The sequence below is a fragment of the Micropterus salmoides genome, unplaced genomic scaffold (assembly GCF_014851395.1).
Source record: "Micropterus salmoides isolate LMB-PRFRI ecotype aquatic unplaced genomic scaffold, ASM1485139v1 Ms_hic_scaffold_12, whole genome shotgun sequence".
Taxonomy (NCBI): Eukaryota; Metazoa; Chordata; class Actinopteri; order Centrarchiformes; family Centrarchidae; genus Micropterus; species Micropterus salmoides.
This window is the reverse complement of record NW_024040263.1, coordinates 17,617,274-17,644,448: the sequence shown is the minus strand read 5'-3', so window position 1 is coordinate 17,644,448 and position 27,175 is coordinate 17,617,274. Positions and strand designations below refer to the sequence as shown.

The 27,175-nt window shown below is 41.0% G+C and overlaps 1 protein-coding gene across 2 annotated transcripts; it reads right to left on the bottom strand.

Annotated features, from left to right (window-relative positions):
- Positions 1-72: 72 nt before the first annotated feature.
- LOC119899257 (phosphoinositide 3-kinase regulatory subunit 6) lies at positions 73-26,019 on the bottom strand. Of its 2 annotated transcripts, XM_038713780.1 has the most exons (22): positions 25,913-25,971; positions 16,549-16,623; positions 15,668-15,870; positions 15,359-15,463; positions 13,903-13,994; positions 13,484-13,552; positions 12,847-12,979; positions 11,986-12,055; positions 11,636-11,834; positions 10,431-10,578; positions 8,492-8,578; positions 7,591-7,828; positions 7,144-7,422; positions 5,966-6,065; positions 5,028-5,150; positions 4,184-4,291; positions 3,922-4,024; positions 3,735-3,796; positions 3,469-3,559; positions 3,297-3,358; positions 3,075-3,178; positions 73-2,651 (listed from the first exon to the last, which is right to left on the bottom strand). In XM_038713780.1, the coding sequence occupies exons 3-22, from the start codon at positions 15,723-15,725 to the stop codon at positions 2,495-2,497; spliced, it is 2,388 nt and encodes a 795-aa protein (XP_038569708.1). In that variant the 5' UTR covers positions 15,726-15,870; positions 16,549-16,623; positions 25,913-25,971; the 3' UTR covers positions 73-2,494. The 2 variants fall into 2 exon arrangements, with proteins under 2 accessions (XP_038569708.1, XP_038569707.1); XM_038713779.1 differs by lacking the exon at positions 16,549-16,623 and having other exon boundaries at positions 25,913-26,019.
- Between the last annotated feature and the right edge of the window lie 1,156 nt (positions 26,020-27,175).

The window sequence follows — 27,175 nt, the reverse complement described above, 5'->3', positions numbered from 1 at the left end:
TGTTAAGAGCTACTTCCTTTGAGTCAGCGCATTATTTACGTCGTGGTTTATTCAGAAAAAAAAGTGCTGAGATTCAACCAGACATTTCCCACATTTATTATATACCACAAACACGTTTTTACAAAACAAAATCCTTCATTTACACAACCACATCTTGTTTTTAATGGCATCCTGTTTATAGTATATGACATTAGATGAAAAATGTGCAAAATTGATCACGTAATTTAAACTCATGATTTTTACCCAGCAGACACACACACACACACACACACACACACACACACACTCACATGGTTTTATGTTGTGCATCCAATAACACATCACTTCCATTTCTGGAGGAAGTTGACCTTTACTGCCTGAGATCACACCTGTGGGAGTGTAACATAAAGCTCTTGAGTGTGTAATCTAATAATTATGTGGAATCAAGTGAAGCACATATATACCATATTGCCAAAAGTTTTCCCCTCCGAATCATTGAATTCAGGTGTTCTAATCACTTCAATGGCCACAGGTGTATAAAATCAAGCACCTAGGCATGCAGACTGCTTCTACAATCATTTGTGAAAGAACGGGTCGCATGGTACCGTTATAGGTTGCCACCTGTGCAATAAGTCCATTTGTGAAATTTCCTCACTCCTAAATATTCCACGGTCAACTGTTTTATATATGTGTTATGTGCTATTATAACAAAGTGGAAGTGATTGGGAACAACAAAAAGTCAGCCACAAAGTGGTAGACCACATAATAACTTTGTGAAAACAATTTGGGGATGGCCTCTTCCTGTTCCAACATCACAAAGCAAGGTCCATAAAGACATGGATGAGCGAGTTTGGTGTGGAGAACTTGACTGGCCTGCACAGAGTCCTGACACCAACCCGATATAACACCTTTGGCATGAATTAGAGCAGAGACTGCGAGCCAGGGCTTCTCGTCCAACATCTGTGCCTGACCTCACAAATGCGCTTCTAGAAGAACGGTCAAATATTCCCATGAACACACTCCTAAACCTTTTGGACAGCCTTCCCAGAAGAGTTGAAGCTGTTATAACTGCAAAGGGTGGGCCAACTCCATATTAAACCCTATGGATTAAGAATGGAATGTCTATAACCTTCTTGTGCATGTAAAGGCAGGCGACCCAAAACTTTTGGCAATATAGTGTGTAAAAAGCAATGCCTTTATTCTTTTTCATGAATAACAACTGAACCAATTTGTTTTTTTATCTTGAACAGCCATCTGTAACTTAGAGGATATCATATATTTACGTCATTTAAAGTAACGACATAACACATATGTCATACATGCTTTATACACAGTTGTTCCACTCCTACAAGGAAATGGTAAAAGAAACCCTGTAGTTTTAGTGCAAATAGGTGCAGTTTAGCACATTTATCAATTCCTACTGTAACACACCACAGTGTCAGAGGTGACACTGATACACATGAGACATTTACTGGCATGTGTAAAGTTTCACTTTTGAATGTCCTCAGGTTTAGCACTTCGTCTTGCATGCAATACAGAATTTTGCATGTCTGGTTAGTAGACAGTGACTCTAAGGACAAAATTAGCACTCTGAAGTCTAAAAGCTTCTTTACGTGGCTCTGCCTGTGCACGATCCCCGTGTCTCTCTGATACAGTGAAACACAAAAGTTGCCCTCTGTTCTGTAGTACTTCCATGACGTTGCACGTTGCTGTAGCTCCTGCACTGAGCATAGTGTGGTTCTAGAAACTTTCCAGAACATTTCCAAACACTAAACCCATTGCAACTTCATAACAGCTTTCATTATGTAATAGTTTCGGAATGACCTGTTAGTCAGCTGTCATCGTACCAGTCTTTCAACAATCTGCACATTTCAAAAGCTGACAAGCCAGGTAAGTATGTATGTCTGCATTATTTTGTGTGAACTATGTTGACATATGTATGTATGTATGTGTGTGTTAAGGAAGCAGTTAAAGGTAGTGTATCTATGAAGTAGGAGGTGTTACAATCTACCCTTCAAATCAGATTTTCCAGATTACCTGTGGAGTTTCTATGACAATGTCACATGTTTAGTGATCCGGTTGTCAGTAGTCCTTAGTTAAACCTTTATATGTATACAGGTACACATCTTTGCTTACTTGTTTTCCATTGCTGGTCTCTCCACTGTCACAGGCAATTTGTTCTTTGGCATTATTCCAATCTGCACTTACTCACCTTAAAGTACTGTATGCGCAGTAGTTTACTCATGAAGACCCGACTGGTTATTCCATCGACTGCAAGATTTCACACTACAGTATGTGTTGCATTTGGTCTCAAGCCGAGTTTCAAATATAGTATTTTTTCCACACGTGCAAACTGAAACTTTTTCTCTCTCAGGAACACATCAGTATGACTCAAAGGTGATCCATTTTGTCTTTTCGTGTGTCAGAGTGGACCCCTTGTTTTCTAAGAGGCAACAACAACTCCCCCTATCAACACCTCAGTTCCCTAGTTTCTCTGCACTGTTACCCCATCTTGTCAGGTGATGATGCCAGCAAATGTGTTAATTGGTAGAGGGAGTCCTTTGCTCATGTATTTGCTCAGTCCAGCGTCTTTGTCTGCTCCCAAATTGAATTTGGACCGCATGGATTTCTGGACGAAGTATCCCGGATCAAGACATGGAGCGATCTCGATGCTACAACACAAACATGTTCAAAACAGAGCAGATCAGTTTGGATTGCACAGAAACTCGATCCAGATTCACTAAAACTGTGTGAAAAGGGCACATTTTTAGATCTGGACCCTCTAATTAGCTATTGTTACACTAAATTTGCAGACTTCTCTTGTTATAAAGAAAATAATCCTGAGAAAGTGATGGAAATCAAACTATGGCACAAACTAAACCCCAACAGAGCAATTTTAAATACAAATTGCAGGGTTCCCATCTAAACCCCACTATCGCTGGTAACTTGTATTCAAAAGAGGTCTTATTGGAGATCTCTTTGATCCGCTAGTGCTTTGATATCAATAATTGCTATCAATGATCTCTAACCAAAGAGCTTTATTCAGCAGTGCTAAAATGACATCACTTAATAGTACTGAGGCTAAACTCCCTTACCTCTGCACATTTCTGTAGGTCCGGCGACAATCTCTATCCAGCGTAAGAGTGAAAGATCGACTCTCCAAAGTGCGAATCTTAATGTTGCTGGTCCGGATCGTTGACTTGAATAAAAGGACCAAAGAGTTTATTGTAGTATAAACCATTTACATTAACACAAACAGCCTTTGTAAGGATACTTTGAGATATTTGAGCAATACCAGAGGTGTTTCCTGGACTCACCACAATGTTGTTTTTACTTTTTGTCAGAGTTTCATTCATTGTTAGTGTCAAACAGTTCAGATCTATGACACGAAGGCAGAGAGAAAAAGGGAGCATAAGAGCAACACACAATAATAAAACATAAAAAGAAAAGAAAACACAGCGGGCCTTGGAACAGTACGAAATACTGTACCTTCTGCTTCATTGGTGGGAATAGCGTTGATCTGAGCGCCTGATGTCCTGACTGAGATTCCTTTGTCAATGTCTCGGCCACTTAATGTCACCTGGACACACCCACAAGCAAAGCATGCAAGTGTCAGAGGTTATGTATTTACACAAAGGCTTCCCAAACACAAACAACACAATCCGACACAAAAATGTCTAGTAATTGATAAGGCTTTTGGCTACAGTGATATTCCCCCAGCAGTAATCTAATAAGGAAATAAATAAACACTTTACCTTTCTGTAATTCATTGAGACAACAGCTCCACATACTTCCCCTGAACTCTTCTTCTGTTTATCTGTTTGAGAGACAGGCCTGTTGTTAAACCTGTTTGTACATGCAAACATGCAAAGCTGTGCTCACAAAAACAACACATATCAAAGAAAACTGTGGAAAAATGATGGACAGGTATACCAAACTCACCTCTAACTGACGCTGAGATCTGTCTGAACTCAGGAAACTCCATTTCCAGATGGGTAAGAAACACATCTTCCACAGGATCCTTTGTCATGCTGGTGAACGTGATCTAATGAAAAACAAACAACTATTTAAAATCAAGACAGACTTGAAAAATGTGAATATTTTTATAAAGCTTGTTAAGCTAAGTAGACTCTTCCGATTGGAGAGTACACTGTGCTTTTAGTGCTCATAAACAAAAATGTACATGTAAAATGTATCATACTACCTTAACAAAGTAGACACTGAAGTAGACAGGCTGCTGGCCGGTACGAACGTAGTAGGAAATCACATCAGACACAAAGGGTTCTTTTGGCTTCCCAGGGTTCGCCTGTTGCTAGAGACGACAAAAGGCATGTGAAATGAATTCGCCTGCCTGCATGATGTTGGAACCACAAATTCATTTTTGTCACACTTTGGTCGTATCAAGTGAATAAAATGAGTCACTTAAAGGTCAACTGCTTGCCTATGTTCAACCCAGAGTCGCTTCAGTAACAGATGTTACTCTGCTGCAAGTCGACTTAAAGTTGGTGTGGTTTTGCCAAAAATGTAATTTTTTTTCGTAAAACCAAACAAGCTTTTCCATAATTCTCATAAAGAGAAGCCACTTAAAGCAATGAATTTTCCCTTGGACTGATATATAATTTATACATTATTACATTCAACTTCATTTATTTTCTATATGGTCCTTTGAGTATTTTCTTTTTTCAGTTTCATGGTTATTCTATTTCTGTGAGCTGTGGTTTCAGTGATATCAACATTTATTTTCCTCGCAGTGAAAGATGTTATGCAACTTCCTGTGTTTAAACCTTTGCAGAGAACTGTTGCCACGCTGACTAAATGGGATGCGGTAATGTGTAGACATTCTCGTAGATGTCTGTAAAGTTCAGACAAGACAAGCTACAACACAGTGGAAGAGAAAATTTCCAAGTATTTAAGCAAAAGAGAATCAAATGTCCATTGATCTTCTCTCTCACCAGTCACTCAAACACAAAGATTTCATCTACCATAGGCCTGCTGTGAAAAATGTTATTTTTAGATATAAGTCAGATTTGTTTTGAATTCGATCATACCATCTCAGCCAGTTTGGAGATCATGCAGCCTAAGCTCTTGATGTTGGAGTTGTACCAAGGGTCCACCATGCTCAAGTAGGAACCAAGAGTGCAGGGATTCCCCTTGGATGGACTGAGATTTTCCTAGAAAAGAAGAACATGAAAGTGGAACCAAAAATACATCAAATCTGGCAAATTAAGAGCAGTCTAAAGTTTCATTCTACCACCAAAAGAAGACTATTACTCCTTGTTTCTGTGCATTCTGCACCTGGAGATCCATTCACAGAGCAAACCATCAGAAATGTGTGATTTGGCTCAAATGAGGCGCACTTTGTGTGTCAGCTGTGAGGACTGCCTCTGTTCTTTGTGCAGGACAGCAAGTAATTAAAGAGATGATGTGTTGCTGAATGTGAATTCCACTGCTGTTATTAAGTTCCATAAAAAATTATCCACATCTAAAGACCAGGGGCAAACAGCTGTTCATATGGAAGTCCTTGGTGGAGAAAAGACACTTGAGCTAACAGAGTGATCTAATTGACATAAAAAGAAAGAATAGAACAACTAAAACAGATTCTTGGAAAGAAAAAGTGAGTGATAATTACAAATTACACAGAATCTGGCAGTAATTTTATAACAAGATCTCAAGAATGTTCTGTGGAGTCTATACTCGTGAACTTGACGCAAAATCTGCCTGCAAATGTTTATATTTTTAAGAAACAATTGTATCATTTCTTTTGCATGTCTTATGCAATTCATTGCCATTTTCATTACCCTTGAAGCTTTTCAATGACTCCTATCATATCAATAATACAGATCGACAGTTCTTGGCAAATGAATGGACATTTTGACATACCGATCTTCTGTTACGACAAAAGCACCATTTGTCTTCTTATCTCTAGAGGCGTGACTTTCACACAATAACAGACTGATGGTGTGTTCACAAGAGGAAGTTGATTTACCTTGACAGAGGAGAGGGCAGTTGGAGCCCTGCAAACAGGGATGTAGTAAAACTGGAGGTTGACTTTCATTGTAAGAAAAAGCCTCCGCGCTTCCCTTTTCCTGCAAAGACAAAACCAAAGATACGTGAGAAACATAAAGTGCGTGCACGCTTGACCACTCGCAGATCAACAATCTCAGTAAAAAGGTTTTAGATGTCAACTGTTTAGCTTCCCGAAACATGCCACAGAAATAATGTAAAGTAATGATTTAATGGTTCTCCAGTAATCAGATTGTACTGTTATGGCTTAATTGACAGTGTTGGCCTTAATACAGTATATAAGGAAATACAAGTTTAATTTATGATTAGATGTGAACATGCCACATCTAGCTTTCTATTACTGTGACAAATTAATTTCCATCATACACTTATGGCATCATTGTTCCAAATACAGGTGTCCTAGTTTCATCTATAACAGGTGTTCTTAACCTTTCTGGCAGTCCAACCCCTTTTTGAGATTGAAAATATTTCGCTACCCCTCTCCCTTTCCCTGTCTCCTGCTGTTTGTACACCTCTCACACTCAAACAATGCCAGAACAGGCGCCCTCCGTTTGGTAGATGTTTTAACAACAAAAGACACAGACCTGTGAGATTAAGTTTCTTCTAATGTGACAGTTATTACTAAGCAGCAAGCCAAAAATTACAGATCGCTGGCGCTATAATCTTTGATTAGACTGACAGGATCGCTGATTTGGTGGTTGCCCAGCAACATGAAAAAAACGCAGCGCTTTGCTCTTTTCCAAATTCAGTCAAAAAAGGCATTGCTGCGTTTTCGAACCTGCAAAGCGCTTCTGTCTAATCGGGGTCTGATTTTCTTTGGCGTTTTATAGTGGTTGGCATTACCGCCACCTACTGGATTAAACTGTAGTCCATCTAGTTATTTTTAAGTTATTTTTGTGTCTATAGTAGAATTTTCACGACCCCCATGGGACCAGGTTGTGACCCTCAGGGGGGTTGTATTCATGAGAAAGATCAACATACATGATACTGACAGATCTCGGTTGCCAGAGAATATTACGAAACTACTACAGTATGAAAGGCATATATTCCAGCAGTTCAGTCACACACAAATCACCAGCTGTTGGTCAAAGAAGCTTTACCATCTTGTGTTTGCATCTTGTGACATGATGAGTCCCTCACCTGAAGAAGTAGTAGGCTTTGGCCAGGCGGCCCACTACTCTGTCATCCCCCATGACAACTATCCTGGCAGTAAACTGTTTCTGCTGCTTGGGGAAGGAGTTCTGCATCACGCTTCCTGCACGCCTCTGCAGAGTCACCCCTCTTCTTCCGGCCCTCCCTCCACTTCCTCCGTGGCCTGAGTGGTCCTCCAGGGTGTCCTGCATCAGCACCATACTGTCCTTCATGGATGGTTTCATTTTGATGCCTCCGCGCCGTGACAGCCTCGATGAGTCTTGCTCACTGGGAAAAGGAGAAGTCAACTATCAAGAGTGTGCAAGAGTTTCCATGAATGAAAATCCTGTGACCTACAGTAAATGTTCTTGGTGAGAGAAGACGGCAAATCAAGTAAACAACACAAAACTAGCACTCGGCCTTTAATTAATGAAAAATAACAGGTATTAGAATAACCTTTTGCATTGTTCCCAAGATGCACTCATGCTGGCAGTGTCCAGACTTGACAATGATGAGGGATCAGCACTGGGGAGTAAGTCTCTCTCGATGCCGCTGTCATTAGACATGACAGAGAAGCGAGCCATGTCAGACAGCATCAAGTCGCTGGGTGACTCTCCCAGCTCGAAGTCCTCTGGACAGAGGGAGAACTGCTCTGACACAGAGCTCGATCGGAACCACTTGGCCAGCTCGCGCCCTGTCAACATTTCAACATTCATCATTTACATGTCAGTTCAGATATTGACACTCCCATAGAGCGAGGCAACACAAATCACAGCAGAGATTCAAAAATTCAGTTCAGATCTGACCAGTTTAAATCAGTTTGTAAGTGAGTCCAGCTCTGATAAACTATCCCTCAGATATTCGCACAATGTGACAGAGTGCTTGTAAGTGTTCTACTTTTCTTTTTAAATAATGTTTGCACTTTCAAACTGCCTCATACTGTTAATGTAGTAATTTATAACATATTTCAGAATGACTTTCAAAAGCTCTATAATGCTATTCAGCTACACTGTATTAAATTCATGAATATCATCCAACGAGGTTACTTGTTGTTAAATAAACCTTCATTTATAAAGGATTTCTCCCTGTATGGTTGCAGCCATGCAAAAGGGCAGTTCTCAGGGAAAAACTATTACTGATTATAAAACTTGGAATCCTCTACAGAAAATATATAATAACAGATTTTGACTTTTTTTGTAAAAACACAATGCATTTTGCATTTTCCCTTTATTTCAGGTTCCTTCACTTCATAATAATAATAATTATTAGTAATAATTCCAGTTTCAGCCTAATTCAGTTTGGCTGCCTGCTGTTAACAACTTCCTTTAGACCCCCCATGGTGTCCAGAGTCACTCACAGATATCCAGATCCTCTGTCCACAGGTGGAAGCTCATCTCTGGGTTAGGAAGAGGGCAGTCACACAGTGGTCCACTGGACAATGGCTCTGCAATACACACAGACACACACGGAGGAAGGGAAATAGGAAGAGACCAAAACTGTCACAATGATACTCAAAACAAAACACCCCTACAACTTCCTCTCTGTGAACACTTCTGTCTATCCTTCATCTCCCAGCTGGGATGAGGGAAGAGCAAGTTCAACGGATGGGTCGCTGCTAACATGACAATAGTAAGGAAAAGATTGTATGTCATAGAAATAGATATCCGGAAAGTTATAAAAATATAGACAACTGACTCGACTGATTTGGCCATGGAGGATACCACTAGATAAAGGTAAGGTCACACATTTGATCTCAGCAACAGCCGGTGTGCCAAAACATGTCCAACGCCCAACAATGTGTGGCTGAACAGCAGTGTTGGGCAGTACAGTTACTCTAATAATATTACTTTTCCCAGTAAATAGTAGTGTAACGGATTACTTCTCCAAAACAGCAATATTATTACAGTTACTAAACTAAGTAACGCTGCATTACTGCGTTACTGGACGCCCCATCCTTGACTTGAATGCGCAGCAAGTCAGCGGCACCAGATCTTATGTTGTTCAAGTCAGCTGTTAGCCAAAAAGCTAAACGAAGAAAGGAGAACAAGGGAGAGAGGCATTCTTTCCACAGCTGTAAGTAACGTTACTGCCGTTATTGTGTCACATTCTAAGATGCAAAGAACGTTGTCGTCCGTTGTAAACTTTGTGCGACCAGCAAAAAGCTTTCAACCGTGAACAGTTCTACATCCAATTTATTGAGGCATCTGCTAAAGCAGCGCAGCTTACACTTACACTTACAGAAAGAAACTCCGGCCACAGCTGCCACTGATGCTTGGACTTGTCGAGAGAGTGGCGTTAAGCAACATAATGTTTTGTAAAAATACTGAATACTGCCCTTATAAATACATGTGTAGAGAAACAGTAGTTCAAAAGTCGGGATTAACTTGCTTTATTTTTTTATTTCAGCCGGTGGCATTAAGAAACGTTCTATGTTTAGTAAAAACGAATATTATATTAATAAAAGTCAGGAGAGACTGCTTTGTTTGGTGGTGAAGGGGGCTGGTAGTGAAAGTAATATAGCAACGTAACGAGTACCATAACTAGTTACTTTTATCACCAAGTAATGAGTAAAGTAATATTATTACTTTCTTAAGGAGTAATGAGTAACTAGTAATATATTACAACTTCTGAGTAACTTGTCCAACACAGCTGAACCGCACACTGAACACCACTGCACCGGCTTACAGTGAAGTTGCTCCAGTGAAGAATAAATATATGCTCAAGAAAATGTAAAGACAGTCATGTTTCACCAATCAAAACAACTGCCTTGGGCAAGCAAGTGCCCGAATAACTCACAAACGTCTGCAATATCCTGCAATGTGCAGACAACAATCATTTACGTATCACTTTTGTGAAACCAACCCCATTTCTGAGTTTCAACATCAGAAAAGAAATGCTTTGTTCAGACTGCAAACCAGGACAATGGCATAGCTGAATGCCAAACAAGTGGTCAGAATTATTTAGAGAGATATGACTCAACAAAATATGCATACTCAGTCCATGTCACCTTACATTTATCATCCTTTTACAACTGAATTGGACATAATTTAATGCAACATAATAGCAAGTAACCCTAATGTTGTGTTTAGTTAGAATGTTTTCATCAGTCAAAATCAAGATTGCTAGAACTTCGTCCAACACAGTAACATCCTTATCTCATGTCTGATTCTTGTGGTTCTCCTTCTTTCACTCATGTTTAGCTAAACCAAAAAGTTGTTCGATGCCTAAGACAGAGTGGCTGTACCTCAGAGAGTCACTTGCATGACTTTGCTATATTTCCTTTCCAGAGGTCATACCTGAGTCTGTGTCTGCGACAATCTTGTTGTACAGCAGCTGAAGACGGTTCCTCAGTCCCCCCCCCTCCCCTCTGCTGCCCTCCTCTGCGCTCTGCTCTAGGGCCGCCAACACTTCCTGAAAGTACAGCTCAACATCTTGACCCATGTCCTGTCCCAAAAACACACAAGCACATATGGGTGAACACACATGCACATCAGAAGGTAAACTAATATATTACATATATATACACATACATACATACATATATCTCCTGGCCTTCATTCAGGATGTTTCACATGACAAGTACAAAAACTATTTTTAATTCCGCAGCTAAAACTCAAAAATGTACTGCCATCACCCACCACAAACCTAACCTGACAATATCATGTTCTACTAATGCTAATTGCAAAAATCAGAATTTGCAATTGTGCACTCACATGGGAAAAATATGCAATATTGATAAAATTAAAGAGAAGAAAAACAACAGGGAGTCATATGAAAAAGTATTATTGCATTGTTTTAGATACTGATACTTGATAGATGTTTCAGGAAACAATTGAAAATCAATTTCCAGCTATATTTCAACATTGTGCAGATAAAGGTCAATTCTGATAGCCTTTACTTTTTCAAGATATTCAGCTGTTTTCCTAGCAATATCACAGATCCAAACACTTTCAGCAGCCCCCTGCCATTCAGTGGTGATGAGGAAGGAGGTATCACGTGAAAAAGTAGTCAGAGCACATCATCTTTTCAATGAATCTTGCAGCTTGAAGCCCCACCAATCACTGAACAGAATGAGGTTTGCTCTTCTCATCGTCTACTTGCTTTCTCAGACATATTCAGAAATGGATTTCAGCACATAATGACAAAGAAGCTTCCTCCAGAGAAGCTCCAACTTCAGAAGCAAAGACAAAAGACAGCTCAGAAAATGATGCATTTGACCAATCAGGTGGATTAAGTGTTAATGTGTCTTGTGCATGGTAGTGCACACTTACTGAAGCTGAAGCAAACTTTGTGAGGGTCTAAGTAGAAAAGAGAATTTGGAAAGCATTCGGACAAGACAAGTGCAAAATAGGCCAGACAAACCTGTGGTCAACTGAAAAGAACAAGACACAGAGAGCAGAGAAACCAAGCACAATAACAGTGACAACTATAGAGGTCTGAGCACTTGAAAGAGAAGGCAATACGTGAGTGCAACTGTACAGTACTGGGCAGTCCCACTGACCTTTAGGGCTCGAGCCAGTTTCGGCCCATGGCACTGCTCTCCTCCTAAAGCAGCCTGTATGGAGTGTTGGACCACGCTGCATATGTGATCTAGAGGATTTAGAGATCCACCTGAAGCTGAAGTGGACGCATCGATATCACCCAAGAGGACTTGTCCCAGAGAATCAGAGAAAACTTCTGGGTCAGCCAGCACAAAGACCCTGCAGGGATTTACATGACAGACTTGAGTGACGGACAGGGAAGGCTGTTCGACTACACAAAATACATCCATAATATAAGCCACTGTAAATTATCAATTTGGCTTTTATTTGTACTCTCAGTAAGGTGATTAAATTTCTATTTATGACTTACCTCTCCTGAAAGGGATGGTGTTCATTTTTTAGTCTCTGCTCTGCAGTGACCATCCTCTGGTACATCAGACCTGTGGATCAAACTGGCATTTAATGACAATATATGGTTCCATATACTCGTACAGATCAGGTGACGCGTGCCTGATGAATAGACGGTTCATTTAACAACCAAAGAAACAATGTTCTGTCATCTGGTCTGCAAGGTATTTAGTATGAGCTGTCGTCAGTCAGTCAATTTTCTATGCCTATCTGGCAACCGCTATCAGTCAGGTTTGGCTACATTTGTCATCTCCTGTTATTGTTTTCATTAAAAATAAATCATTACAATTACAAAAGCATGTGTTGTCTGCCAAACACGCTTTCTTTCTAAGACACATAGGATATAATTCCAACAGTATGAGTAACAACACAGATAATTCATGTTTTGATCAACTCATCTGAAGGATTGGTCTTTGTGGGAAATGACAGCCTACAATCACGTCATCATGACAAAACGCCTCTGAATAAACATCATTGTCATCATTATTATCTCCTGCTTATTGAACCACATCCAAATTGTGTGTTCAGCTAGTGGACAATCAAACACTAGGCTTCTTTTTCCTTTGCTGTTAGATAAAGGTCGGGAGTAGGGACGGACTGATATCAATGTTAGTCAGTCGATAAAATGAACAGCATAGCTATGAATGCAAATTTAATAGAACAGTACATAAAAAGTGTTAAAAACAATTGCAATTGTTTAAATATTATAATGTTTTAGCCACTGAAGCTGCTTCAAGCCGGTTGTTCTGAAGCGATGAAGGAAATGAATCACCTCTTGTTTTAAAATTTAGTCTGCAATGTCATGCTGAGAGTTGAATACTACCTGGAATGAAGCGCTCAGTTTTTATCTGTCTCGTGTAACTGAGGCCCACGGTGCAGTAGGGATGGGGGTATGTCAGGAGTCTCTTGCAAATGTCGTAAACCCGCTTGTACAGCTCATCTGGAATGTAGGCTGTCTGGAATATCAATAACCATACAGGTTACAGCTCATACATTTTACAGTTAGTAAATTGTTGTTTTTCAGCTTTCTGGGTGTTCACTTCCTTGTTGGCATTTGTTCCTGGAATGAAAATGCATTCCATCTCCTATTTGGTACTATTTGCAGTGACAACGCCTTAAAAACAATGTCAGTCTTGCCAATTTGGGGATTTATATTTTTTATATTTAAGGCAGTATGGCTAAGCCTCTAGTGTCAATCAGGCCAACAAGATATATTCAGAGGTGGTACAGTATAGTTATACCCCCAAACAGGACTAGAAGAACTGGAGACAGTAATGCTGCAGGAATTTACTATTCAGTATGGCTCTAAAAAACCTGATAAAGTGAAAATTCATATGCATTTAATATTATGGGGGGACTGGGTGATGAGGGAAGACAGTGTGAAAAAAAGGAGAGAGAGATAGAGTTTTTTTATATATTGGTCTGAGGCAGCTTTTCACAATGTGGCAGGAATACTGTACCTGAATGACAGCATACATCAGCGTGTGGAGCAGAGGGATGATGCATTTGCGCGAGTCCCATCTCTCAGCCTGCACAAAAAACACACACTATGTCAGGACTCCACTCCACCAAGTCAATCGACAGAAAAACCATCAGCTTCTTCAAAGCGAATATTTGGTGCTTTTGTGTGTTTTTAGGCATGTTTCATAGACCAAACAAATTGTTCATTGGCTGAAAAAATTGCTGGCTAAGTAATCGATAACGAATAAGGTTCATGGTTAGTAAATTAAAGTCCAAAGTACATATTAAATCATTCACATGATGCAAGCCAACCACAACATTTTCAGAGACGTTTTCCAAGCCTGATTGGGGTTGGTGAAGTACTCTTTTAAAATTGGAGTTAAAACGTGTCAGCAGTGCAACTGCTGATATCAAGTACCTTCTCCAGCTCTTTTATCAGCACCCATACAAGAGATAAGCTGTTGGCAGGATTGTTTTGAACCTTCTTATGAAGCGTCCATCTCAGCATGCCTGCACACACACAGATAAAGACACAAGCCATTAACATGCAAGATTTCCACAGGACTAACACAAACTTGCTTAATGTGTCACACTTTTCCCCATTACAGTGCTAATTCTGTCTGATGACTACAACTTAACAGCCCTCATACTGCTGACGCAGCTAAATATTCCACAGTGTGATTAACACAAGCAGCGTTGGCTTTGTTAAATATCTGTTGAGACCGGAAAGGTTTGCGGGGTGGATACAGAAAAACACAGAAACAAATTAAGTTTTTTGACATCTAATCCCCACTAGAGCACTGCGCTCCCAGAATGCAGGGTTACTTGTGGTTCCTAGTCTCCAAAGGTAGAATGGGAGCCAGAGCGTTCAGCTATCAAGCTCCTCTCCTGGAGAATCAGGTTCCAGTTTGGGTTCAGGAGGCAGACACCATCTCCACATTTCAGAGAAGGCTTAAGACTTTCCTCTGATAAAGCTTACAGTTAGGGCTGGCTCAGGTGAGCTCTGAACCATCCCTTACTTATGCTGCTAGACTGAAGGGGGGGTTCCCATGATGCACGGAGCTCCTCTCTCCTCTCTCCTCCTCTCACTCTCCTTCTACCTTCTCCTAATGCATATTACTAACTCGACTTTACCATAGTCTTGTGCTTTCTCGTCCCTCTCCTCTCTCCTCCTATCACTTTCTGCAGGTGTTTCTAGCTCTGGAGCTGTGGAGTCTGGATCTGTGGCTGCAAGTCACCTGCTGCCTTCCTGTTCCAGCACAATAACCGCTGCTACAATTATTACTAGTCTTATTACTATAATCATTATTATTACTACAATTCCCACCATGCTTGCTCATGGTGGGAATTGTCGGGCCTCTGTAAATAATATTACAAAAAGTACAGTCTAGACCTTCTCTATATGAAAAGTGTAATGAAATAACTTCTGTTATGAATTGGGGTTATATGAATAAAATCGAAACTAATAAAATTGAATTGAATTGTTTATATACTGGACTGTTGTCAATGTGTGTGTTCAATTCCCACTACCACCAATGTGTCCCTTAGCATGGCACTTAAACCCTAGTTGTTCCAGAGGTATACGACCGCTGGAACACCTAGGGTTGTAGGGTCGCTTTGGTTACAAGCTTCAGCTAAAGTAAGTAAGTAATTTTATTTCATAAAGTCGGTCCTTTTACCATCGCCACTTCTCAATACCATAACAATAAAGTTAAGAACAAGTAATATAATCAGATGATGTTGTTTGTAAGAGTTCATATTACGTGTGAGCAAAGCCAACAGCAAAGTCAGATAAAACCACATGCTAAGAAAATAATCTTCGTATCCTAATATATATACTTTATTTCAGTGTGTTGTAGTAGATCATATTGTACCTTTGTTGAAACTGTCTGGGGGCTGCAGGCTGTCTGTTTCTCTGGGCAGCACAGCCTGGATGTTGCGGTAAAGCTCTGCCTCTGGAACTGTGGGAGAGCAGTCAGCTGACAAAGTAGAGAGGTTTAAGTCTGACTGATATATATATATATATACACACACATATACACATACATACATACATACATACAAAAATGTACAATACAAATACAAATGTGAGTACAATGGGTGTTTACCAGTGTGTGTGTGTGTGTGTGTGTGTGTGTGTGTGTGTGTGTGTGTGTGTGTGTGTGTGTGTGTGTTGTATGTACCTGTTTGCTCCATGCTACACACACTGTTCGAGTTATCCCAGGGGGCCTTGCTGGTCATGTCTCACATGCATTGTGGGTCTATAAACTGTAATCAGGAAGAAGACATGGACAGGAAGTGTCCTGTTCTGTCATGTCCGAGGTCAGACAGTAAGTGGATGGTAAGCCTCTCACTGACAGTAAATGTGGGTCAGCGATTCGTAGATCTGTAAGATAGATTGAATGACATAATTTCAAACTCTCTCTGTTCACAGTCTGGTGGGCTGAAAATAATACCATCTCTAAGTGTCTCATTTTTGTATATGCGTGTGAAACATAGTGCCTGCAGTTGACATTTATTCCAGTGTGTTTACCCACACAAACACCTACAGACAGACAGACATACACGCACACACAAACACACAAACATGTAGTCTACCACAGGTAACAGAAGGTGCAGTGGTCCCACACAGACCCTCCCCAACAATCTAAAAAAGTGTTCCTATAACCAAAATAACTTAAACCCACATCCCCACACAGGTTTATGAGTCACCTCTCAAATCTCCACAACACAAATTAGTGGTCAAATTTGGCCAAATATACCCAAAAAAAGAGTCTCCCTTATGGCACTTAAGATCCTTTATGGTGAAATTTTTATAGGCTATCCAACATAAATGAAATGTGCAACTATCATAGAAGTCATAGAAACAAGGCATGTCCCAAACAGGCTGAAACCAAACGTTTTTGTTTAATGGAACTTGTTAGTTAACTTCTTAGCCACCCTGCACCCACTTGTAGCACCCCACGAGGCAATAAAACTACCATACTCATCCATATACTGTTGCTAACGTTTACCAGGTCAAAGCTTAACAGGTGTAAAGTAAAATAATATTGCATAAACTTACCATGCTCTGTACAGGCACGGACCAAACAGTCCCTTAGGTCTATTACATCCACACACTAGGCTCGGTGTACTGAAACTAACAAGTGTGTGACAGAGATGGAGAGGGAGAGAGAGAGCGAGTCACAGTCAAGTGAGCACAACAATTCATTGCTGAGTGTATTTCCTCTTGTGAAGGGGTATGAGGTAGTAACAGGGAATAAGCACTGTGTGTATGTCAGCAGAGATGAAGGGGGAGGTATAGAAAGAAAGAGTGAGAGAGTGTTCGTATGTGCAGGTGCTGGAGTGTGTCAAGGAGTCATAACCTGTTTGAGTCATGTTCAGTTTGCTCAAGGCTGAATATATTTGGATTTATTTCTATTTTGCGACATCACACACAATTCACTAAACTTGAACTTGTGCTCCCTTTCATGTCGATTTCTCTCATTCTCCCCATTTCTCTTTCTCTGTCAAACACACACACACACACACACACACACACAAAACACTGCACTGGGGTCATTCCACAGGCTGTGTACAATGAAAGGAATTTGTGTGATGTGATTTAGCCTTGATCCCTCTAAGAAAAGCAGTACTTTCATAAACAGCGAGTGAACAGCGCTGCCTCAGCAGCTGAACAGTGCCTGTTTGACCACAAGTTTCCGGTTGCCTCTAGTGTATTCACTGTCTTGTCTCTGTCTCTTTCATTCTCTCCATCTCTCTATTTACATCCAGACTCATCTATCAGGGGCCTGTGTTTTTCTGTTTGTCTTTTTCTGTCGTGCTCACAAACACAGACACAAAAACATTCTCTACTGCATGTAAAAGCATTCATGTGCAAACATTGACTCTTGCCCACACAGATGTGCGATCTTACGTGACTCCGTTTTTAACTTTCTTTACTAACAGAAACTATGAATGCAGTGCAGGAGTTAACACATACACATCATTTCCTCTCAGAATGAGTGGGTAGACAACGCTCTATATTTAGACACACAGAGACAGAGAGAGAGAGAGAGAAAGAGAGAGAGAGAGACAGAGAGACAGAGAGACAGAGAGAGAGAGACAGAGAGAGAGAGACAGAGAGACAGACAGAGAGAGAGACAGAGAGAGAGCTGAAATGAAGTTGAAAAAGATTAAAAATAGATGCACCACATCATTCACAGTCTTTCCAAATAACTAGCTTGGAAAAACCAGACTCTGCAGAATGTTTTCTGCAAAAAGGTAAACCTCCTAACATAACAAAAGACCCATCATACCTTTTTGATCATCATTTGACATCATTTTGTTTGACCTCTGTTCACAGTCCACATGCCTTTTCTGCACATTTCTGCAGGAGAACAGGAGAACTAACTTGATGAGTTAGAACCTCATTAACTCATCAAATAAAACCAACTTGAACAAACTGCACATTACCTAACATCACAGATCCAAACATCACCAGAGTCAATCTTTTCGCCTTTTTTTAATTTTTGGACTTACCACTGTGCTAACAAACAGCAAAATGACCAAATGGCCCAGAGAAGTGCTAATAAATAGGGCACAAGCCAAAATGCTTTTACAGATTGCAAAGGCCACATGCAAGTGAAACAAACTTCCCCTATGACTTTTGACTATTCACAGTTCATGTGAATCGGTTCCTCATCTAAGTTGTGGCTAGAACATATCTATCTACACCTTTCCAATGCGGGCAGACGTCCCCACTCATCTCAGTGGTCATCTGAAGTCTCAAACAATCTGTTCCTACACAAAACAGGAGCAGTCATTTCCGTTCAGGCATGCTGCAGCCATCTCAGAAAACAGGAAGGACCTGACAGCGATGTGTGGAAGTGCATTCATAGAACAAGAGAGAGGTGGTGCTTGGGTGCTGCAGTTTTGTGTGTGTGTGTGTGTGTGTGTGTGTGTGTGTGTGTGTGTGTGTGTGTGTGTGTGTGTGTGTGTGTGTGTGTGTGTGTGTGTGTGTGTGTGTGTGTGTGTGTGTGTGTGTGTGTGTGTGTGTGTGTGTGTGTGCGCGCGCGCGCGCTTGCTTGATTGGAAATCCCCAACCTAGGATAGCATGGGGTCTACTGACACAAATGGGCCTTATCATTGCTCTCACATATAGACCTGGACAAAGTGGAAGAACAAGGAAATCACCTGCAAAGTTTGTCCCCTATGTAGCTAGCAAGCAATACCTGAAAAACAAGTACAGGTTGCACAGCACAGCACTTAAATTTCCTGACAGGGAAATTCATTCATAGAAGCGAACTGTATGTACAATGTGTTAAGTGGGCTTACGGTAAAAGCAGGATCATGAAATTCCTCAGGTTTTTTTTTTCTTACTCAAGAAGATAACAAATATGACACTGGTTAAATGTGGACTGAAAGAACTAGCTGAATGGCTGCTGCCCTATTGTCTCCCCAGAGCATCTCAGGAGAAGCTAAGTGTTTACATTTGAGCTATAAATCAGTCAAACAGAATGGCATCTTGCCAATAAATTGTCATCTTTAATTATAACCATGCTAAGAAAACTCACTGCTGTGAGGAACACACAGGCAGAAAAACACGCACGTAAAAGTTGCAAAGAAACTCCCAAAACAGTTTAATTCAGTGTGAGCAACGGGGGATATCAATCAAAGTGATTTCCTGCATCAACATGCTGGACAATATGAGGAAGTCCTCTTGGACCGGTGTGTGTGTGTGTGTGTGTGTGTCTGTGTGTGTGTGTCTGTAAACCTTCCCGGATTATTTCCTCCTCAGGGCATGCAAACACTGTCCACAATAATGCCAAAACTCTGCAACAAACATTCAAAAGTTCTGTCATAAAAAATCTGCTGATTGGAGTTGGTTTAAATACAACATCCAATCACAGGTCTGAGTGGACAGGGTAAAGATTTATGCCGCTGGAGGTAGTGTGCTAAATCCATCAGGCTAGAGGAAGACACATAGGAAGAGATGGAGATATAAAGGGGTTTCCCAAGAAGGTGTGTAGTGTGTGTGTGTGTGTGTGTGTGTGTGTGCGTGTGTGGGGTATGGTCCCTTAAGTGAGGCTTATGATGGTGAGACGTGGGTCAATTGGTCCGTTACGGGTCAACTGAGGATGTAGCATTTAGGTTGGATTAGGAAACATATGTTAGTTATGTTGAAACACGTATGCAGATGCGACCAGACACACAAATTATACATACTGTACTGTACTGAACACATACATTATGCACATGCAACTCCCACCAATTTACATGCTACGGAATCTTAGAATAAACAAAGTACAAGTAGCTTTCAGTATATCCTGCGCATATGACCACTTACTACAGTGATTTCCATGAATATTTTGGAATAGTGATTATTATTTATGCAAGAAATGCTTCTAAACCCTTTCTTATCGAGGATAAAAACACTGAACAAAAACAGCATTGTTCCCATTGATACAGCTGTGGCCTCGGGCAGAAGGCCTGTGAAGGAACAGTGAGTGTGAATGATTTATTTTGCATTCAAACTTTTAATGTGTAACAAGCCATTTTTGTTATATAGAAAGTAGAGTATCAGGTATTTAGTCATCTACTCCACTTACTTACAAGCTCCTTGCCAATTTGTGAAGAAAACTTGGGAAACACGATGCACATTTCTGTTTGTTTCAAATATTTTGTTTGCTTGTTTAGCCCTAAATCTACAGATTCCCTCTAATGCTTTTCGAGAAATTGCTACAGTACAGTTCTTCAAGCAGATGACATGGATTTAATTCTCTGCTTCTGAGAAGTCCCTGCTGTTCATGCATGTGTGTTCAATCAAGTGTTATGCATCTTACTGTACATTTTCCAAATATTAAAATCAAATACTGTAAGTCTTATACAAACTGTAACTCACTTTACTTCAGTAAGCACAGGATGGTGTACGTCTGCAACATTTGAGACATTCTCTAACCTAATATTCTGGATACTCTGCTACTGACGTGTGTGGAAACACAAACATTGTTTCCAGACAAGCTGCAGGAAAAGTAAAAAGTGTGTAGACAAATGTGAGGATTCCTGTGGTGTGTCAGTCTCACCAGGCAGCAGACCTTATTTTAGTCACTGTGGGCATCATCAGGCAACACAGTTACATAGCTTTAAACTTTCACAAGTTAATGGGTGTAAGGTGGTCTAACTGCTACAAGCACAGGATGTTCCAAGTACGTCACATAGACATGATCAGAAACACAAATAGATCCACAGGCACACTTGGCATGAAATGGCCCTAGCCACGATGGACACTGCTTTCCAAGGAGCCCACTGGCACCCGACTATGCCAAGAAGTGTTGCCATTTGTTTTCCTATTCCTCACAGGACAAACAAAATGGTGGTCTGTCTGCATTTTGGGATCTGCAGTAAGTGGAATTAAGGGTGTTATATATATAACTTTGGGTAAGGCTGTCATTTAAAAATGTTGGGTCATGTTTTACAGGAAAATGCTAGAGTTAGGGGCCAGCACTCCAGGGCAACATCTGCCTAAAGAGGCAAATGTAGTCTAGAGGCTTCAAAATAAAACTCTTGGCTGCAACTAATGATTATTTTCTTTATTGATAAATCTGTAGAATGTTTCTTGATTAATGGAGTGTAGTCTATAAAATGTCATGCTCATCACACTTTCTTAAAAGGCCAAGGTGACATCTTAAAGTTGTATGTTTCATTCGTCTAAAAGTTCAAAACCTAAAGATATTAAATGTGCTTTGACATAAGAAACAAAAGCAGCAAAAGAAGCTTGAGTTGGGGAATTGGGGTTTGCTGCTGTTGCTTGAAAAATGACTTATATGATTGACCAATTTCTAGAATAGTTTCAGATTTGTTTTCTGATGATAGACTAATCGATTGATTGATTACATTCCTAAACACAACATTGGCATGAAGGTTTCTGTTGAGCACTTTGTTCATAAGGCATTATGTCAATTCACCTTGTGTTAGCATGAATTAATCAAGTCATCTGACTGAGCTGAAAGGGCCATAGCCTCAGCTGAGCGCATATGTCTCGTATCAACACAGCCTACAGACATGGTGGAGTCTGTTTCATCTGACTGACTGCCCTGAACTACTGTCCCTCTTAAACCCCAAATAGGAAAAGGGGGACTACAAAAGGCGTTACTGAGTTTCCCTGCAGCAGTAGAAACCACATAACAAGTCCTTAATGTCAGATCTTTGCATTTGCAGCATAATCAAATGAATATCAGCTCAGTTTGTTCTTTGAAAATTACAGATAAACAAATTGTCTGATTTTCTGACACCGCTGGCCTCACATGGGCCAGCATCACTTTTTGATCTACTGATTAACAATAGACCACAGATTATTTTAGTCGCCTTTGGGATATCCCTCTAAACATTGGTCCAAACACTGATTTCAAGTGGTTGACATTTTGAAGATGACTAAAAGGTCTTTGTACACAAAGGTCACAGTCTCATGATGGTGACCATCATGGGGTGGAGTGGGCCGCGCCGTGTACATCCATCCCTCCATCCAGTCCATGGAGCTAATTTTGAAAAAACATGAAAGAGACGAACTCTGACCCTGCCTTTCAGACAATATTTTTCAAGTGACACTGACTGACCAAAGGCCTACAGTATATAGTTAAAAAATGGCTTTAAGTTTAAAAAGTTAATTGTTATAAAACAATGGATTGAATTAATTTTGGTCATTGTTGTCTTCATATCTCAACAGGAAGACACAAATGTAGAAAATTACTGTATGTTCTATATGTTTTGGGGTATGTTTGCTTAGTTGGCAGCAGTTTTATCCTATCAAAGTCAGCTGACGTGGTGCTTTACTGCTTCATTTAAATCCCTCCCGAACTCTACCCTGTATCGCAAATTACGACACTTCTACAAAACTGATAAGATGGCAGCAACAATGTTGTAATACTGATTGTTCATTACCATTATTAGACTACATGCTAAGGGTTTAAGCCTATGATTAAAAAAAATTCTTCCCGTTGATGCTGTGATGCAGTTACAATCCTACATTGCATGCTGCGCCTGTTCCAGTCATCTCCTCACCCAAACAGCTATCCACAACATGTCGTTTTGCAGCAATATCTTTGTTTTTATCATCCCAGAAATTGTATCTGAATGATTTACTATGTAGTCATAAGATAATTTGACAGTCATCACACAGTCTCATGAGAAAGTGTGGTAACTTCATCATTAGACAACTGAGATCAAATTTAACACAATGTGGACTAACTACTTTTTCTCATCATGAGAAAGAGAATTATGACAACTGTTTGTCATGTGATCACTGTTTTATAGTGTTATTTGACGTCCCCATATTTTAAGTTATTTCCTCTATTACCATGTTGAAAACAAGATTACCAGCATACAGCTAATAGATAAAACACACACAGACTGGAGCCACCCTGCATCCCCTTCAACCCAAAGTGGTACCAGGAAGCTCGGATCTAAAACAAGGAAGTTGGAGGAAATACAGCTGTGCTCTCAAGACTCCCAAAAGACACAACAGAGAGGCAGGGCTTCAATCAGATCAGGCACTGTTATCAAACCCTTGTTATTATCTCAGAAGGGGAAAAAAAAAAAAACCTTCCTCCTTTGTGTCTTCCCGTGCATGTCGCAGTGCATGATCAGGGCTGCCAGATTTTCAATTTCTTCTGGGATCTTCCCCCCAGAAAACTGTTAGTTTGAAAGAATGTTTTCCTGCATTGTATTTAATCTATGGAGTATTTTTGTTGCTGAAACGTGGAGTGTGTTGGACAGGAGACACATGGCATTTAAAAATGGGACTCTCCGTCATGGTTTTGGTTTTGAGTTCTGTCAGTTCCTGTTTTATTTTACTGTCTCGTTTGCCAAGTGCAGACACAGTGGATTAGGACCCACGCGAGAGAAACCTAAGCAGATCAGGATCAAATCAAATCCACAATCCAGAAATAATCTAACAACACAGGTAAGGGAAGCCGACAAAATCAAAAATATAAATCCACAATACAGGCACAGAAGACAGACTGGGATGCTTGGCATGCAATAAAGACGGCAATCACACAGACTGATACACACACACACACACACACACACACGAGAGGACAGGTGAATTATACACCAGTGAAACACACTAGGGTGGTCAAGACAATCAGACAGGCACACACACAGGCGGTAAATAAAAGTCACACAAGAACATCATGCAGAATACTTTCAAAATAAAACAGGAAACAAAACCAAAACCATGACCCTCTCAGGGGAATCTAGAGGGATAAATATATGAGCAGATGTGATTGAATTGTCTCAATATTGTTAACGGCAGCTATTGGTGTTCTGATTGGTGGTTCAAGTAAACTTATTATGGGGAATACATTATGTTTACCATGTCACTATAAATCTCAAATGCATAAAAAATATAATAATAAAAAAAAATTATAGCCACCGTCATAATGTCTTTAATTTTATTACATTTTAAGATGGTAAAAGACATCAATTAGGCAAATAAATGACCGACAAAGATCAATTCATCAAACTTGCTGTTGTTGGTAACACTAGGTGTTTGTCTGCTGCAAAACTCTACCAGTAACTTTACCCACAACTTTAGAACTTGCTTCCTCAACAAGCTTCCTGGCTGCTGACCTGTCATGACAACAAACCATGCACACTTCACTGGGTTTTCCTAGGAAATTTGCCCCATCAAGTGAAGCGTCTCTCAACTGCCGATAGCTTGCCACAGTAGCTGCCACTAGCTGCCACAGGGTGCCGCTAGCTGCCAACTAGCTGCCACTGAGTCCTGCTAGCTGCCACCGAGTCCTGCTAGCTGCCACCGAGTGCCACTAGCTGCCACTGAGTCCTGCTAGCTGCCACCGAGTCCTGCTAGCTGCCACCGAGTGCCGCTAGCTGCCACCGAGTACAACTAGCTGCCACCGGGTACAGCTAGCTGCCACCGGGTACAACTAGCTGCCACAGGGTGCTGCTAGCTGCCACAGGGTACAGCTAGCTGCCACAGGGTGCTGCTAGCTGCCACAGGGTACAGCTAGCTGCCACAGGGTGCTGCTAGCTGCCACAGGGTGCTGCTAGCTGCCACAGGGTACAGCTAGCTGCCACAGGGTGCTGCTAGCTGCCACAGGGTACAGCTAGCTGCCACAGGGTACAGCTAGCTGCCACAGGGTACTGCTAGCTTCTACTGAGTGCCGCTAGCTGCCACAGGGTACAACTAGCTGCTACTGAGTGCCGCTAGCTGCTACTGAGTGCCACTAGCTGCCACAGGGTACAACTAGCTGCTACTGAGTGCCGCTAGCTGCCACAGGGTACAACTAGCTGCTACTGAGTGCCGCTAGCTGCCACAGGGTACAACTAGCTGCTACTGAGTGCCACTAGCTGCCACAGGGTACAACTAGCTGCTACTGAGTGCCGCTAGCTGCCACAGGGTACAACTAGCTGCTACTGAGTGCCACTAGCTGCCACAGGGTACAACTAGCTGCTACTGAGTGCCACTAGCTGCCACAGGGTGCCGCTAGCTGCCACAGGGTACAACTAGCTGCTACTGAGTGCCGCTAGCTGCCACAGGGTACAACTAGCTGCTACTGAGTGCCACTAGCTGCCACAGGGTGCCGCTAGCTGCCACAGGGTACAACTAGCTGCTACTGAGTGCCACTAGCTGCCACAGGGTGCCGCTAGCTGCCACAGGGTACAACTAGCTGCTACTGAGTGCCGCTAGCTGCCACCGGGTGCCGCTATTTGCCACAGGGTACAACTAGCTGCTACTGAGTGCCGCTAGTTGCCACAGACTGCTGCCACTAGCTGCTACGGCTAGCACACTACCTGCCACAGGGTGCTACACTACCTGGTGAACGCGTGAGAGTTGTCAGCCCCATACATCAGATATTTGGAAGTTTATTTATAGCCTGACTCACATGAGTAAGAGACGACGGAGAGCCCACTGACAAAATTCTGAGGGCGGCTGATATGTAGCCTACAACAGCATAGGAATCTCGTTATTTCAACCATGTGCAGTATTTACAATTAACCGTATCTGTATAGTACAGTAAGTGGTATTTTTAATCAGATAATAGCCTCCGGCTCATCGGTGGAAAACGTAAACATCATTAAGACGATATCGTCATACTATGAAGACAAAAAACACCCCTCAAATAACAGGTCAAGGGAAGAACAGTAGCCAAGGTAAAATATGACTTAAGATAAAATATCTACTGAGATTTATGTTAAACGGAATTAAATGTAACTTATATCTATATTTTGCCTAAATATTTACAGTAGACTAACGTTACACGTAACGTTAGGTGTCAGCATCCGCAAATTGCAAACTACGGTTTATAGTCGTCGACCTTTGAGTTTTCCGCGAGTAAGTACACAGTAAACTATAAAGAAGAGATGTAAAGACATCTCCAATTAGTAAATATTCATTAAATATCATTAAATATTTCCATCCGTACCTGCAGTTAAGTTGTACAAATAGATCCATTCACGTCCTCTGTTGCCTCTCACTCTCTCACACTTGCCTCAGTTCCAGGCGAAGTTTGACAGCAGTCTACTGACCACGCCCCTTGCTGCAATCGACCAATGGCATGTCAGTAACTAGTAAGAGCATTTACCCATATAATTTACGCGACAGGTGTTCTAATGTTCATTTAGGCCTATAGATAGATAAGATAAGATCGTTACAGTAATCCTTCAATAATCTTACTGCTTTCCTCAGATTACTAGTATGTTTTGGCACAGATTAAAGGGAAATACCCAATAAAAGAGTAGAGACACATCAAATGTAAATGCTTATGTGCACCAAGGGGTCACACGTGATTAAAATTCTACAGACCAGATTTCAAACCAGTTTCACACCCATAGAAGACTTTGGACCAACATGTAAGACGATGCTCTCCACCACCACCACCATAACACCAAATCACATAAAATAAACTTTCATAATTTTCCTTCATATTTTGTGATGTTAGTAGCCTGTATGTCTCTGATACTACGTATGTGGGCGGCACAGTGGTCCAGTGGAGTTTACATGATCTCCCCGTGTCTGCGTGGGTTTCCTCCGGGTGCTCCGGTTTCCCCCACCATCAAAAAAAGTCAGTGCAGACCAACTCCAGATGTATGTAATACATACGTGTGCAGCCCGGGCGCTGCACAGTGGCTGCCCACTGCTCCCTTGAGGGATGGGTTAAATGCAGAGAATGAATTTCACAACATGTATGTGACAATAAAAGGTTTCTTCTTCTTCTTATATTTCTCTTTGTTATGTCTGGCTATGATTTTTTTTTCTTTCTATCTGCTGTTCCCAAGTGTCTCTTCTCGATCTCAATGATATTACCTGATTAAATAAAGGTTGTATAAATGAGGGAATATCTTGAGGGTTATCTCCAATAGAGTTCCACAGATTTGGCAAGGAGCTCTGAAGCTGTTCTGTCACCCACCTGTATACATTGGGGAATAACAATATCTTTACGTAAAAGTAATTTTTCAATGTAAAATCTCCACCACAAAAGAAATATCCTTCATGCGTACATACATACATTCATAAAGTATCAAAAGCAAAAGTACTTTTTATCTTATCAGCAGTTTAGGCATGTAATTTCATTAGCCTATTGATGCAACTTCAGCTGGAACATTATTACTGTTTTTTCCTGGCTCCTCTATATGCTCCTGGAAATTAATAAAAAGGCAATTAAAGTAACAATGATTATATTTTATAA